Source organism: Thunnus thynnus, chromosome 12, assembly GCF_963924715.1.
Source record: "Thunnus thynnus chromosome 12, fThuThy2.1, whole genome shotgun sequence".
NCBI lineage: Eukaryota > Metazoa > Chordata > Actinopteri > Scombriformes > Scombridae > Thunnus > Thunnus thynnus.
Genome location: NC_089528.1, coordinates 19,387,223 through 19,403,896, shown reverse-complemented (window position 1 = coordinate 19,403,896; position 16,674 = coordinate 19,387,223). Strand labels below are relative to the sequence as shown.

General features: G+C 37.8%; 1 protein-coding gene across 2 annotated transcripts; it reads right to left on the bottom strand.

Annotated features, from left to right (window-relative positions):
* Window positions 1–15,294: 15,294 nt before the first annotated feature.
* Window positions 15,295–16,453, bottom strand: LOC137193426 (CD59B glycoprotein-like). 2 transcript variants are annotated; one of them, XM_067604657.1, is made up of 4 exons: window positions 16,385–16,453; window positions 16,195–16,264; window positions 15,923–16,048; window positions 15,295–15,459 (listed from the first exon to the last, which is right to left on the bottom strand). In XM_067604657.1, the coding sequence occupies exons 2-4, from the start codon at window positions 16,241–16,243 to the stop codon at window positions 15,353–15,355; spliced, it is 282 nt and encodes a 93-aa protein (XP_067460758.1). In that variant the 5' UTR covers window positions 16,244–16,264; window positions 16,385–16,453; the 3' UTR covers window positions 15,295–15,352. The 2 variants fall into 2 exon arrangements, with proteins under 2 accessions (XP_067460758.1, XP_067460759.1); XM_067604658.1 differs by having other exon boundaries at window positions 16,195–16,257; window positions 16,379–16,416.
* Between the last annotated feature and the right edge of the window lie 221 nt (window positions 16,454–16,674).

Genomic DNA, 16,674 nt, shown 5'->3' with positions numbered 1-16,674 from the left:
TTCTCACATACTGTCATCATGGAAACATTTCTAAAGTGCTGTGCAAAAGGTTTGTAATGTTCTTATGTTTTGTTTCTGCTTTGTTAAGATTTCTTATTAATTTCTGAAGTTATTCATTGTCTGCTTTAGGTTGGTTTTAAAGTTAAAGGATGTTAATTTTAGAAGGAGGGTCTGGTAAGTTTGTGGATGGGTTAAAAATGGAGCTGAGACAATTAATAATTTATTAGTGGAATCGATAGAAAATTAATCAGCAGCTACTTTGATAATTAATTAATCAAATAAGTAATTTATTAAGCAAAAGTTTAAAAGATTTCTGTATCTAGTTCCAACTTCTTACATGTGATGTCTGTAAATATATTTTATTCAAGGAGTAATTTGAAGACGTCACATTTAGGAAATTGTAATTGACATTTGTCACTATTTTGTGATATTTCATAGACCAAATGATTAATCAAGAAAATAATTGTCAGATTAATTGATGATGAAAATAATCATTAGTTACAGCCCTATAGTTAAAATTAGAGTCAGGGTTAATGTACGGGTTAAACAAGTGGTCTAACCATCCCCCACCTACCCGCACCCACATAAACACACTCACAGCCACATCCTTTGCTTGAAATTGTCTGTAATTAAAACAGAACTACAACTTCAGTGCGTGACATCTTACTGAAAAAACAAAATAAGGAACAAGTCACTTTTAGATTGGAAGCATTAAAATTGACACTGCAGCATGTATGTTCTAAATTTTGTACACATTTGAAGTAGAATCACTTGATATTTGTCTTATTCATAACTAATACTGTTGGTTTAGGAACCACTTGGTTAGACTAAAGTCAGAGTAACATAACTGGAGATGCAGCAAATATTGTTATTGTTATAATTGAATTTCACCACTGGACAATCTACATAATATGTCACTAAATATCAGAATGATGACTGTCAGGAACATTGAAAGGTCTTGTGCTAATTCAGAACAAAACTGCACCACTCGTTTCGTATGAAGTCATACCCTGAGCTTTGTGATTACTCTACTCTTCAGATGTTATTTGCAATGCATTTAAAAGCTTTAAAGAGGCACTTCACAGACACTGAGGACAGATCCAGTGGCGCTAAACATATGCATGAGTGGTTCTTCACTTACAACATTACGGAAATGGCATCAGAAAACACAAGTGGCAGGCATGATTGATACAAATACCACACGTTGACTATTCACGCAGTGTGGCAGGAAAGACAGTGTTATTGTTATGTAAAACTCCAGCTGTTGTTTCCGAGAGATTTTGTGTCAGGTCCTTGGGTCGGTAATTGGGCTTGTAAAGTACATATGTAACATTGTGCTGTGATGGAAGAGCTGACCGGAACTTTATTGACAATTACGAAGACAGGACGCCCCCACACATAATGACCCATTTCCACCAACATATACACAAATCATTTAGACTTAACAGTCAGAAAAGAGCGTAAATTGAACAAATGAGTAAATACAATTGACAACAGACATGCAACAACACCAGATTTTGCAAGAACACCAATTCTCATGTGGGACCTGATCACTCTTACTACTATTCGCTTGGAAACGTTGCATTTGTGTCAAATGTTGATTTAGGCAGCAAAGACTGTAAATTCTGCACAATTGGAGGTGACTGAGGGCAAACTTCAGCTGGGGCATTGCACTAAAAAATGGATGAACTGGATAATGAAATAAGATTCTCACTCATGGCACACTGCACTGTTTTTGGCCAGTTTTGTAATTATTACTTTCAGCCACTCACAATGATGTTGGTGGTTACCATTTTTAGACTTAAAAAACACATTAAAAATAAAAGATACACTCATCATATGATTTTGCCTCCCAAATGTCAAAATGAATTGGCCGAGACCTTAATGGACTGTGTCCACCTTGGTCTTATCTATCAGGACGCCCAAATCATGACCATAATGAGCTTATTTTAATGAGTGTCCACCCCCGAGACAAACATACCAAGACACAAAGATGAGAAAATTAAAATGTTAATTATTAAAATTGGCTGTAAAGGCATTACACCACTGAATAATCGTCACATATTCAGAGAGAATATAGGCAGCATTTTACACAGTTTACACAGTGTAACAGCTTGATCATTCTGGGCACTGAAGCAATTCTGTGAATATTAGATTTTTTTCCCCTCAGTAGCTCCATAACTGAAAATAGTCCTTCTGAAAATTACTTGGAGTATGATTTGATATCACACTGCTGAACAGTCTTTTCTATTGTAATGGACTGTGTGGCTCATTTTTACAGCTGAAAATAGGGTGTATCGATGAAAGTAATAGAAACCATATTTCAACTACCACTCCGCCTGGACTCACAACTGGCTTTCCTGAAGTACTTTTATCAAGTCCCTGGGCAAACACACAGGATGCCGTATAAAACACAAATAAAATCAAAATATAGAGTTCAAAAAAAAGGGGTTTGGAGGCAGATATTACCTGGTCTGATTTGTTCAGCAGGTTGTTTCAAAGAGGCCTTGATGGAGGAACCTTATCATATTTACTTTTACATAATTTCACTTCACTTTACTTTAATGACCACCCAACCAGGGAAAGTGGAATTTCTGATTGGTACAGCACGGTGCAGTATAAATAGGCTCAATTGACAGTGTCGGCAAGATCATACAGATATCAATATAACATTTTGTTTTCATAATATTCACCTCTAGAATAGGATGGTCAGAATTCCACTGTCCAAGGTTCATCAGCTCATAAAGGCATTGAACTGTGGTGGTATTGTAGGATGCAAGTTTAAAACATACTCAGAGGTCCACTTAATAAATTTCCAATGCATCAAAGGTCGAGTAAGGGTGCATTACATGATGATATTTCAATACAAAAACTCCAGAACTCTGTACATGAACAGCATTTCTGTATTAATGGGAGACGTGACATCTTCTTTGTGTAGCCGAGTCCTTAAACTTGAGCATAAAAAGGTGTGATGGTCAGGTGGAGACACTGGTGAAAGTGTTCATTAATGAGTCTACTGCAGTAGGAGTTCTTCAATGCATTCATTCTTGAAATTGTTTAATTTTACAATGATTCTGCTGGAGCGTTGATATCATAACTTCAACTGGTTCAGTTTTGTGGTACTTACCCCCATGTTTTTGACTAGCTTTGCTCAAAAAAGGCATGTTTGGAGTCGTAGTTGGTGTCGTTTTGTGTCCCCACTCTTCATTGTGGCCGCTGTTTCACTGCAAATCAAGCACAATGGTCTCATACTTCACTCGAGCAAAATGAAAACCTCTTTCTCAGTACATTCATGCTTCAGTGCATGTTTTTCACTGTCAACCTTTCTTTTTTGTATCCGCTAGTTTTGAACTCCTACATCCCACAACAACTGTGGCAAGTAGCGGATGGCTGAATGATGACAGACCAGACAGATGAGGTTAACATGCTGATGTTCAGGTGGTAATGTTTACTGTGTTCACCATTTTAGTTGAGTTTTAGCATGCTGACATTTTCTAATTAGAGTAAGAACAAAGTACAGTTGAGGCTGATAGGAATGTCATTAGCTCAAAACAACAAATGTCTAACCTATAGTGGAGGTAGAGGAAAGAAATCTGAATAGAATAACAATGGGTTATTTAACATTAGAACATATTCAGCACAAATAGGTTATGCTATACACATGAAAAAGAATGAGTGGCAGCACTATGATTAAAAGTATTGTGATGAATATGAATAACCCTGTTGTGACTCCGGGCCGTAAAGAATTTCTTTCCAAACAGCTTATGCATAATTCCAGAAAGTACAGCAACAACAATGTAATAAGGTAAATTATTGAATCTACTCACTCGCTCACATTTTGTGTCCTGTTGTAACTCAAGTGGAATGCTTGCAGCCACAAAGCGCAGCTAATCAACTTATTGTCTCCTGAAGTGTGCTGCACCGGGTGCTCTGTCATCTCCCAGCTGAGCCAGTGATTTCTGCCCCAATCAAACACAGACCTGCCTGGAAGAGAGAGATAAACATCCAGAATATAGAAACACTTGAAAAAAGTGGCTGAACTGCAGCTTTTGAACGCTGCTATGTAGCATATAAAGCTGCATCATATGAAAGCAAATTAACAGAGATGTTCTGGAGTCACAGAGGCTCGGCCAGATCAGTGGACCTCAGTCTCATGGGTGTTGTCGACAGACCGCAGTCTTCAGATGATTGATCATTTGTCAAAATGTTGATTGCTCGACATAAGTTCTGATTATCACAGAATGGAAACATGCAAAGTGATTATGTGCGGTCGGAGGTGATTGCCCCTCAGTGATCTCTTGGAAAGGGAGATAATTAAATGGATCATAAACTAGCATCTAATAAAAGCTGCACTCTCTCAAGAGATTATGATGACAATGGATTTGTAATTGCTTGACACAAGCCAATCTTTCATTCATAAATCCACAATTCTCCTTTCAGCTGCTGCAGGTTTTAAAGTGAATCCAACACATTTCAATAGTATCATAAGTGACACAAAGCTGGACAGTTCAAAGAAGAAAAAAAAAACTGCCTTTATTGCTAGAATGAAAAAGACAGCAAGAGTAGGATCAAAGGCAGCAGTTCCAGAAAATAGATGTGTGCTGAATAACGAGTCAGTCACAGTATTAATATCCCAATGTGGAATATGGTACATGGGGAAGTCAAGGCAGCACACAAAGATAAGTTTTGTTATGAACCGAGAAAAAAAGACTTTGTTTCAAATAGGCCGCTGTGTATCCTTCCATTCATCTATTGTTTCACAAATTATGGATTTCCCAGTCCACAGAGGAACATGAAATCCTTCAACCGAAGTTAAGAATATCACTAACACCGGAGGTGGCTTTTCCTCCTTCCCCGCCACACAGGGAAACTCAGCCACATTCTTCATCTGACTGCAGAACTTTTGAATAGCAGCTTCCAATTAGCTGAAGGATTAGAGCATTAGCATGAATCTGTACATAAATTTAGTATCTACGGCGATGACAAATTTGTTGAGGGATAAAATGTAACAGGCCTGAAGTCTTTGTCTTCCCTTATAACGAAATTTAATAATACCATCACTCATCATATAATAGAAAATACATTTACATCTCCAAACTGATATTAGCTGATATTCTTGAACTGATATTGTTGCAATTTAACAATAAATAGAAAAGCTAATAAAAAACAGAATCTATTATACGAGAGCTTAAGTTAATAAATATGACAACAGTGTATCATGGAACTGTCTTTAATGTGGGATTATAGAATCATTGATCCATACTTTCCTGTCATAAAAAGATCTGGTTTGGCATTGAGAAATTGTTATCAGAGATATGGGGATGACACTTAATTTTAATCCTGTCTGTGTATTTCAAGACATACTATAGGACATAGTAAGGTATCTAAGAAGTTGGATTATTCTTTTTTTTTATCAATAATATTTAAAAAACTTATACTTACACATTTAAGACTTGTTCCCTCCAGTATTACAACACAGGAAGAGGAAATGAGTGCCCTTTGAATACAGAAAAGATATAGGATATAGGATAGGATGGTAATAATAAACCCAGAGTCTATTTATCCTGAGTTTCCACTGGTTGAGGACATAAGAATCTACAGTACTTAAAAGATACTAACTGAACATAAGATACAGAATTCCTGATATCAGCACTACCGTCAGTGTTTTGGGTATCACGGTGGATAGTGAAGACTGCTGCTCCCACTATTGCTGCCCCTGTGGCACAGTGCATCGATGGAGCTTAAATGACCTTGTTCTGGATCATTTCCACCATCACTGCAACCCATAAAGTCTTATCAAGGCTTGTTAGCATATTAATTAGCGATGAAGCTGATAGGAAAGTGAAAAAGCCCAGGTTCTGAGCTGTTTCCTCTGGGGTTTGAATGCATTTTCACTTTTTCTTTGGTAATATCTTTCCATCTGCTTAGATATAATCTCTATGGCTACATTCACACTGCAAGCCTTAGTGCTCAATTCAGATTTATTGCTCAGATCTTTATCCATTTTTTTGTTTGGCTGTTTACATTATTATTTTTTTTAGTGTGACCAATATCAGATTCCAGTGTGAACTGGTCATGGTCCTGAAATCAAGATTTATGGTTTCATTTATAAGTTGATGTGCAATAGAAGCCAGCAAATTTGCTCGCTCTTTGTGGAGCAATGGCTGCTACTTCTGTATGGAGGTGCGTGTGGATACGGTTACAATATGACCCCTCAAGTTTTGCTTGTACAGAGGTGTCACCCTAAATACTTATGAGGTCTAACACCTCACTGCCCCTCCACTGACAACCTCCATCACAGATGTTTTCCATATTTGTATTCACTGAGTGACTCCTTCCAATGCAGAATTGTGTCAATCTAGAGTGACGTAAAGGTCACATGAATAATTATTACATATATATATATATATATATATATATATATATATATATATATATATATATATATATATATATATATATATATATATGACTGTTCAGATTGAGGTCGTATTGCAAAAAATCAGACCTGTATCTGATGTAGGACCACATATGAAAGTAGCCCAAATCAGAATTGAAAAGATCTGATTCCATGTGACTTGTGCTGTTCACACTGTTATGAAATAAAAACAGATCTGTGTCACATATGTGCAAAAAATCAGATTTGGGCCACTTTTGCCTGCAGACTGAATGTAGCCTATAGGTGTTCACATGGTAGCGTGACCTATAGGACCAGTGTTTATACATGATGAGTCGATTATTAGAGAGAACTTCACTCTGCTAAACCGCCTGGATCTTTATCTGGTCTCTGGGTATGACAATAGAACGACAAGGGTGGTAATGAGCTGGTTGCATAAAAAAATCAGATAGACAAACATACAGGATTGCAACAGTTCCACCAGTTGCCCACAGTCGAACATCTCATTTACTGCCCTTTTTATTCCTCATCTTCATACATTTTATAAGAAGTGCATTTTGTTGCATGTCAAAACCACCTCTCTTAATATACAGGTCCTGCTGAATGGCATGCTGACCTCCATGTGACTTAACACCTGCCAGAGCTGGAAAACTGCATTGCAAACAGCTTGGAAACAAAAGAAAATGCTAACCTCTGCAGCAGCATCTCACTGAATCCATTGTGCTGTCACCAAGCATCTAGATACAGGGCAATGGAAAGTTAATCTGAGGGCACATGTACAACAAGTCCATTCAAAGAGGTTTAGTCCACCCTTTGAGCCTTTATCTTTTCCCATTTTCTTTCCTTTGGGTGGCTGGGGAGATCAATGCCAATCGAAGTCGACTGTGTACCAAGAAACTCCATCAAGCTGAGTGACAATGTGGGTCTCAGTGCTGACAGTCCTGAAATACTGTCCAGTGTGTTTGAAGTGAGAACTATCTGCTACTGAAGTCTCTAACCTGACAGAGTGACAGGTTACCAAACTCCAGCAGGGCTACTTGTGAGTTCTGTTCTGAAACCAAATGCAAATGCAAAATAATCTTTAATTTACAATCTATTTTCTGTGATTCAAATAAAAGATAATGAGCTGCATCCTCTATTTGACACTATAGAACATTTACTCAGAAAATGTATGCATGTTTTTCCTTAATTTTTTATAGAAGCGGCCGGTTTCTGAAAGTTTTTATTTTGCTCCAAGTTTGTTTATCATGCACTGAAAATGAGTAATAACCTCCTGGCAAATACCCAAAGCTCTGCGCAAAATTAGTGGTATAAAGTAATGTCTGCTGCTCCTGTGTCTGCCTCAGGTTTAGCCCACATGACTAACCTTGACATAATTTAATTCAGAAAATGAATCTGATTGACATGTTGTCTCTTCGAGGTGCAAGAGCTGATTAGTAAGTCACTTGTGACAGCTGTATGCCACAATTATGGATTTAGCATATATAAATATAAGCTCTTAATTGAATTGCTGATGTGAGACACTTACCTGCATGCAAAATATAGTCTAGAGATTTCAAGGGCAATGCTCATGAATGCATCAAATGAATACAAATTATTCACGCTCTTACACATACAACTAAACAGCTGACAAGATGAATCTTGTTTAAAATATCAATCGACATCCATCCAATCCTTATGGGGCAAATCAAACATACCGTGATCACTATTAAAGCTGCACATGTGCAAAATGTCATAAGATATATCTCTCAAGTGGAATTAACTCCCTCTAAACTGGTAACATGACAGGGTGCACAGTTATCCCTTAATAGGGGTGATGGAGGTAATCAGTAGAACATCAGAATGGCTCTCTCACTCTCCATTCACCAAAACCATCAGAGAAAAAGGTAAAACTAAATGAATGTAGGTGGATCAATACATAATATACCACATAGTTCAATTACATGCACAATGCAACCTGATTACTGAGAATATACAGTTTGATTAAAGCTTTTACATGGTTTCTAGTGAGCAACTTTTCCCAGAGTTGATGTGGTCTGTTTGTCCAGATTCCCTTTACTGATGTTTGTTGTGTCTGTGTTGATCTTGTTCTGTTGTCTCCATATTTTTTTCTTGCAATTACTTGTAGCACTGCTGTGCGATCCTTCTATTGTTTTGCTTTTACTTTACTGCCACTTGTCTCCTTGTCAGGAAATCCCAGAAAAGAAAAGTAAATTAGAGGAGACAGAAGTAAACAGAACTGGGACAGTTGTTTGCTGACGCCTTCCTACAAGTCCATGTTCATTACAGATGAAATGTCCCTATTATAAACTGTAGTCAAATAGCAAAATGGTTCTCAAATTTGCTCATTTTCTGTGAAATAGCATAAAACAGCAGGCAAACTGAGTCAGTAAAGAGACTGAGGAAAAAACTGTATTTAGAATGTGAAATTGGCTTTTTTTTTTATATCATAAATGTTCTCATGCTTCTGTAAGTCCAACATTTTTGCTTGGGTAGAGCAGGTGTTAAGATAGAAAGATTACAGTTAGGAATACAAATGGGAAAAGGTGAATAAAAAAAGAAAGTCTAATGTGTCTAATTCAAACAGTCTTACTAATGATATCATTATGTGGCCAGGCAACAAAAAGAGATGGTGCTGTGTGGTGTAATGATACTGACAACAAGTTAAATTTGGAAATTTTCCCAGAGTGTTGGTCAAAGATGTAACAGCACTGACAAATGAAAGGAGCAATTGGGCAGCCTGTGTTCTTTAATTAAAAGTAAGGATGTCTTCTTCTTCTTCTGTGTTGCTGTGATTGGTTTAACACTGATGATAAATCGTGTCTGAGAGCAGAAGCAGAAGTGGAGTGCTATATCCCATGAATCAAGATGTGTTGCTTGCGGTTCATGGTATCTGGAAACCAGGCTGCATCAGTGCCACTTACACCACACTTCACTCATGGGCAATATGATGTTGGGTCTAAGGTCCTCTGAGTAAGATATGGTATAACACTTGCCTCAGTAAACAGAAAATGCTCACAAATGAAGCGAAGTCAGTGAGCCAGTTCACGCAGCCTGACTTGCAGCTGCTTCCCTCACATTGAATACTCCTCTCACTGCAACATGTATCCAATGTACCCTTTCAGTCATGGTGGTGTACTTAAGCCGTCAGTGCTCTGCTGACAGGAGACTCGCAATAGACAACTACAACCTGCAGGTAGAGGATCAATTGACCGATGGAGACAGTTGAAAGTATTAGTAGGCTAGTTTTTGGTAGCTTTCCTAGCTTGTCTTGTACTATAACATGTGATGAACAGTCAAGAAGAACGAAACACTGTCACTTGTAAATGGGTAAAACTCCCAGTAAAGTTTTTCAAGGAACTTTTGGTTGTTTAGTTTAGTTTAAGTTTGTGTTTGGAATGATTCAAAACATTTACTAATGTTTATGTTGTGGAGGCAGTGCTTTTGAAACACTATATGAACAGAATCATCAGCACTGGCACCTGTAGCTGAACTGGATTTAATGTCTGTATAACCTCATGAAAGACATTATACACCAATCAGCATATGATCAACAGTAATGTAGCCTAAACACCAAACCTCACATTGAATCCATTAGTTGAAATAGTACAGTGTAAAAGTAAGTATAAGCTTACATTTGTTTATATTCAGTCTTAACATATAAAGCAAATAGTAACCATAATTGTCAGATAGATGTAGTGAAGTGAAAAGTGGAGTAGAAGTATAAATGAGCATAAAATGGAAAGTACAAAGACTTCAAAATTGTATCTTTGTAGAGTACTTAAGAATGTTTTTAGTTACTTTTCACCACTGATTATGTATCCAGATGAAGCTGAAGCTCAGAGACTATAAGAACTGTTTCCCATTTAATCTCATTCCCTCAAAATGTACAAGGTCAGCATCATTCAACAAAGAGCCATTTAAACTTTGTCCGACTTGAAAAATTAAATCTGCACTCATCATTTTCTTCAGGGATCCTTCTGAATTGTTAGTGCTCTCGTTGAATTTTTCACATTAAAAATCAATTTTTCTCTCTCTTTTTTTTAATTGAAACACTACTTTACATCTGGTTCTGTCCATGAGCCAGACCTCAAGCGCTGCAGGGTGTGTTTATCCCAAAGACGGCACTTAATGTATTTTTTTCATATTCATCTGTGCTGTAATTGTTATGTTTCTGTTCTTTCGATTACATTTATACATTTACATTATATGCTCATACCCATTGGATTTGTCACCTGAATTATGCTCTTTACTCCTCCTTTCCTCCATTCTTAATTCTATTATATTTGTTGCAGTATCTTAGTGCTCCATCAATCCAGTATCCTCACAGGGAACATTAATAATGCAGTGATTCTTTTCAATTTGTGAATCCAGGAGTTGAATGCGCACACACTAATTTCAGCCATACGTCGCTGTAGTTACTGTGCTGTACATGCCATCCATTATCAGGGCCTGCTTTAGTCTGCCCACAGAAACAGAGGAATACCAAGTATTTGACACAAACAACAAAATGGAGGCAAGGTGGAGGAAGGGCACTAATTGCAAGACAGGAGAAGGAAGAATTAGAATTACAGGTTGCCACTGTCTTGTGTGTACTTCTGTGCATGCATGCATGGTTGAATTGCAGAGGCAGAGTTTCTGGTGAGACATGCAGTAATATCCAGATTAATGTCAGTGCCTCTGAGGCATCTGTTGCCACGGCTGCATGCCGGGGATTAATACTGGATATTAGAGGAGGTGGACTGGTGAAACAGAAACATTGAAAAGAGCCTTTGACAAATGAGAGAAGATGGCAGTGTAAGGGCATGAATTACATAAATTAAGGATTTAGAATGAAGCACAAAGACAAAGACAAACATTTCACAGTCAGGGATAGAGGTCTATCAATAGACTCCAGACAAAAAGGAATTAGAAAGCCTGTATGATAGAATCCCAATTAACATTTTTTCCCTTTTGCTTTTGAGGATGGTCTTTGTAAGCTTTATAAAAAGATCTTAAATGAATTCAAAGTGGCTGATGTGGAGCTGCGGGTGCAAATTGAGCATCTCTCTCTTTGCTGCTCCTCCAAACTCTCTGTGGGGACTTCACTCTCTTCTCGGAGGAAAGCTGCGGAAGTCATTGTTAGAATAATACCAGAATAACACCTGCTGATCCACAAGTCTCTCGCAGATCCTTCTGAAGTGTATTTGTGAGCTATCAAACTGTTGTTCAACTCTCTAACAGGCAAAGTGACATTCAATTACTGACCCTTTTGAATCACTTCTTCAAGCTTCACTCAAGGAGAAGTGGCATTTGAAACAGGTGCTGAGATAGATTAGAGGGATGACGACTGAGTGTTAATGGACCATAGCTCTGTTTTAGATCAACCGGGTAGGGAGAAGGCAGGAAGACGGACAATTTTAAGTATAAGAGTGACATTCAATTGACGTCCAGGGAAAAGAGAAGAATTTCATGGATGACAAAGCCAAGTGGAGGTGTTGTTAGGGGAGATATTCAGTGCTCAGCCTCATTTAAACTATGACCAAAAGCAGCGTAGCATCTAATTCTTGTAGACAAGGTAGTGGAGGTAAATGAAAAGGCACTTAATTATAGATTAGAGCGGTAGGTGACCCTTGTGAGGTGAACAACCACCAGAATATAGAATATACACAGTAATATAAATATTGGTTACCAGGTTGCCAGGTAGTGTTGTCCAACTCTGGTGTAAAGGAGGCGATTAACAATTTGGAAAACCTGAAATCACGTTTTCGGTACATTTTCATTTACTCATGCAGTACACGTGCTCCTTAGCTCACTACTGTGCTGTAGGGGTAGTGGTGCACACTGCTGTATGAGCTGCCAACCCTAAGGGCGTTTTCAAACCAGTCCGTTTGAATCAAACTCTAGTTCTTTTTCCCTCTTGGTGCAATTTCCTTGGGCAGATCTGAACACAGCAATCGTATCTGTGGATCAAAACAACCGCACCAAGACGCTTTGAGGATGTGGTCCTGGTCTGGTCATAAATACATTCTGGAGCGGTTTGTTTGCAGTGGGAATGATCGAACCTCAGTCTGATCCAACGACTAGGAGTACCCTGCAAGTTTGAGCTAAACTGCTCCTTACATACATATCAGCTGTTGCTAGCAATTAGCCAAAGAATGAGGTCCGACTTGGACTAGCACAACAAGGAACGCTGCATTTGCATCTTGCTCCTGCCCCAGACACAATTAACTACCGAGTGGAGTGAATGTTCTCATGTGGCTTTTTGTGGTGCATTTTGGTTTGCTTGAGTTTTTTCTGTGTATATATATAAAAAAAAAAAACGCAACAAGTTCACCAACTCATCCACTGATTCGGACCAGAACGTATGAACTATAGGTTTGAAAACACCCCAAGAGAATATGAGGTTGAAATAAGTGGTGAGACTGAACCAAACAATAAACAAAACAATGAGCTGAAAGACACAAAAACGTTCTGTGGGTTTATCATGATGTGCACCCTTTCACATTTAATCCATTGTAAAAATAAAAAACTATTGATTAGAGCAGCTTTGATGTTTCATGATGTTAAAAGGCTATTTTAGATGCATTTACATCCCCACAAGATTAAGATTGTCTGAGGAAATCTGGATTCTCCTGCATGATTTTTAAAAAAGCATTAAAGTATTTGTATTGGTTTTCAAACAACCTTAACAGTTGATAACTTTAAACTCTTAGTGTAGATGCTGAAGGGGAAACATAATACAAATTCAATGGTGAATACAGTAAACTGAATTTAGGTGAGATTATTCCTTATTTACTCCCTGTAGATGGATTGTCCATCCAATACAACAGTTCATCAACTTGTCGTTGATGAATTGTTTATAACATAATAGACTCATATTCTTTGTAAGATTTACAATTAAGCTTTAGCCACTGTTACAATCCATTACATACCTCCTTATATTACAGATATGTTTATCATGTGTCACTTGTCTGGACTGTAACATAACCCACTGTATAAGGCAGGAATGGATTTCAAACCATTTATGAGTAATTCATGTCTAAAAAGCATTTTCCACTAATCTCTGTGACTCGAATATGAGCTGACGGTGACATTCAGCATATATGGCATTTGGCACATTCACAAAGCCCATTTGAGGTCCATGATATCATGGAGATTAATCTGTGTGGAAAATAGAGTCCATTTGCCCAAATTAAATTCCAATTATAATAATAACTCTTCATCATTCATCATTTACACACACACACACACACACACACACACACACACACACACACACACACACACACACAAGCTTTTAAACTAATTTATTGCCATTACATCATTAAAGAAACACTGTTTAAATTTGGATGTGCACAACATTATTGGACTGCTTTTCATGCTGTTGAATATTAATAGAGTCAGATTACAGATTAAATTTAACTCAGAATGAAAAAAAGAGTGTAAGAGTGTACAACTGCAGGTTAATGGAGGATTTGTTGCAAATAACCATTAAAATGTGACAGTTCATAGGTTAGGTAAAGCCTGGGAGATAAACTTCTTACTGCATACAGGAGGGAGAATGATTATGAAATGATTCATGAATGCTTCTTTTCATATTACATAACAAAGTGCAATTTGGCTGAACTGAGATGTATATTCTTGCTTATCAGTGGTTCCACCTCTCATTGTTTTGTGGGCGTTTAGGTAAGGATTTCCTCCATCAGGGTGTAATATATACTCTATACTGTGTAAAAAAGCACGAGGGAAAAGCTTTGTGATTGCATCACGTAGACAAGAAAGAACAGGAAATTAAAGTGTAAAGCTAACTCTACAAAGAAAGCAACTGTGTAGTTGGCATCAACATACATTCATCACACTGATCCATATCTGAAAAATAGCTGAGATATATTGATTGTAAAAATACCTTATCAGTCATGTTATGATCCAGCAGATGCAGTTAAAGCAGTTCTGTAGAAAAAAACAACAACAAAAAAAAGCATAAGAACATTTTCTCGCCTTCAAGCCTGAAATCTCTTGAGTTCTCTTGGAAAGCTCTGCTATCCAAAATGCAAAATTTTATTTACCAGTTGGCTGTACTGGCCTCTCACAGGTGCACACACTAGGTGCTAAATTGTTCAATTATGAATCAGAGCAGAGGGCCAAAGGTATCTCTCCCGTCTTGGAGATGAATCAATGGTAATATTTCAGTGAGAGGTAAGAGGGGGAGGATGGATAGAAGGAAGACGAAGAGCATTCTGGGTTGTATCAATCATGCCAGGTAATATTGCCTCTGCTGTTTTGCCAGACACAACACCGCCTGTAAAGTTGAAGAAAACAAAATCCTGAAATTAGCCTCATCTTGATAACAGAAAATGTAAAAGGTATTAGAAAGGTTTTATTAGAAGAAAGATTTATACATATAATGTCATGTCATGTGTCTCCACACAAATGCAAAATTCAGGTTTTAGATGAAGAGACTGGTGGAGTTTCACATTTGTCTGCATTGTGTGTCATAAAGCAGAAACAGCACAAGATTAACAGGCAGAGAAGCAATCAAGGAAGCTGCCTAGTGCCCTGCTATTCAACCAACCTTTTCTCACTCCAATTTAAAACAATGCTGAGTGATATTCCTTTTCTGTTTTGAGAGTTCTTAGTGCACCGTACAATTCACATTGATCTGCTACAACAATACACTATTTCAATATTGTCCAGAGATTGTTTGGTGTTGATTGGCAGATGCAGATTTGGTGATGTGGTCCAAAAACCTGCCAAGTGTGAAGTAGATCAGATGAATGGTTCTCGAGATATGCAAAGGACAAACATACAAACATACATACATACATACATACAGACAGACAGACAGACAGAGATTCCTTGCTTTAGCAGATAAACTAGTTAATTTTGCTTGGACAAAATACAGCTGAACAAAGATCCATGCTTCAAATTTTTATTGTGCTTTAGTCATGCAGTATCTAAAGTCCAGGTGGACTCTTATTGGTTGCAGCCATCCCAGTTGCAGCAGCTGACCTGCAGACCCTGAGTGATTCCCAGCTTCAGGCACTCAACCATCTTGAAGCAGGACTTGTGGAAGGTGTTCTCTACAGAGAGAGAAAGGACAATCGATGAAAGTGTAAACGGCAATTTATTCTTGCATTTCCTTTTTTTGGTATATATGTACATGTCAGGGTGTTTTATTGGCCCAAACGTCTCTTAGAGGAGGTCATACTGGGTTTTCTTCAATGATCCTCATCAAAAGCTGAATCATGAGCTTCAATTTGACTTTTCTGTTCATAAGTTTGAAATAGAGACACACTTTTTGTGATTTTCTGTTATTTTTATCCTGTTATGATGTCAGATGTTAAACATGGTCAAAGTTCCAAAACGTGTGTAGAAATGCTCCCTGCAAGTCAAAAGTCAAAAGTTTCTTCTAACCATGATATGTGAAAACTGTGTGAAATGAAATTAGATTGTAATGTTAGTTGTTTTGTCTTTTGATTTGACTGGTTATGACTGACAAGGGGCAGGTCTTGGTGAGGATGACAGTAGGACCACAGTACTCACCAGCGGGGGCAGGGTAGGTAATTTTGGCGCAGGCGTTCAACTCTGGAGGACAGGTCACCGTCGTCTCCACACAGTCTACACTGTCGGGAGCCTCACGGACACAGTTCTGACACAACAGGGCCTCACCTATCATACGTGGAGACAAACAGGACTTAGATCATATTGCTTTGATCAAATCCAATGATGTGGAATCAATTCAAATTCAAATATTGAAGTTCAAATACGTTAAGATTAAAATCAGATGCTCATGCACACATTTGATATGTATTTACCGTAGGTGGTGGCCAGCAGGAGCAGGAGAGCAAAAGCAAAGACCTTCATCTTCTTTTTTTCTTCTGAAGTCTGCAGGAGTAATAAATAGCGGAATGAAGTTACACCTTGAGACTACCATCCAAAGTCTGTCTGTAGTATTTCATTTATTTTATGTATATATTCATAGTCAACAGTGTGAGAGACACTTACCAACTGAACCTGAGCAGGTTACTGTGTACCTCCCCTCTGCCTCCTCACTGCTTTTATACCACTTAATCTGCCTGGCACATCGCTGATAAAGGTCACAGCTGTGGGAAAGGACCCATATTGTGGAAATTTCTGTACCCAGTACAGAGACGTCAAACATGGGAAATCCTGGACAGTTATAATTTATGTCCTCCCAAATGACCTGAATCTGAAATCTGAAATCTGAAAGTTTTCTAAAAAGTGTAATTTTTTAATAATGTCTAAACTGAAAACTTCTTTCTCTCAGTAGCATT

What these genes read in the sequence shown, in the direction of transcription:
- LOC137193426 (XM_067604657.1), bottom strand. Translation starts at nt 16,243, where the DNA reads ATGAAGGTCTTTGCTTTTGCTCTCCTGCTCCTGCTGGCCACCACCTAC. An exon ending in CCTGCTGGCCACCACCTACG is followed by an intron (nt 16,049 to 16,194) that starts GTAAATACATAT and finishes CACGTATGATAG; the next exon opens with GTGAGGCCCTGTTGTGTCAG. An exon ending in TACCTACCCTGCCCCCGCTG is followed by an intron (nt 15,460 to 15,922) that starts GTGAGTACTGTG and finishes CTCTCTCTGTAG; the next exon opens with AGAACACCTTCCACAAGTCC.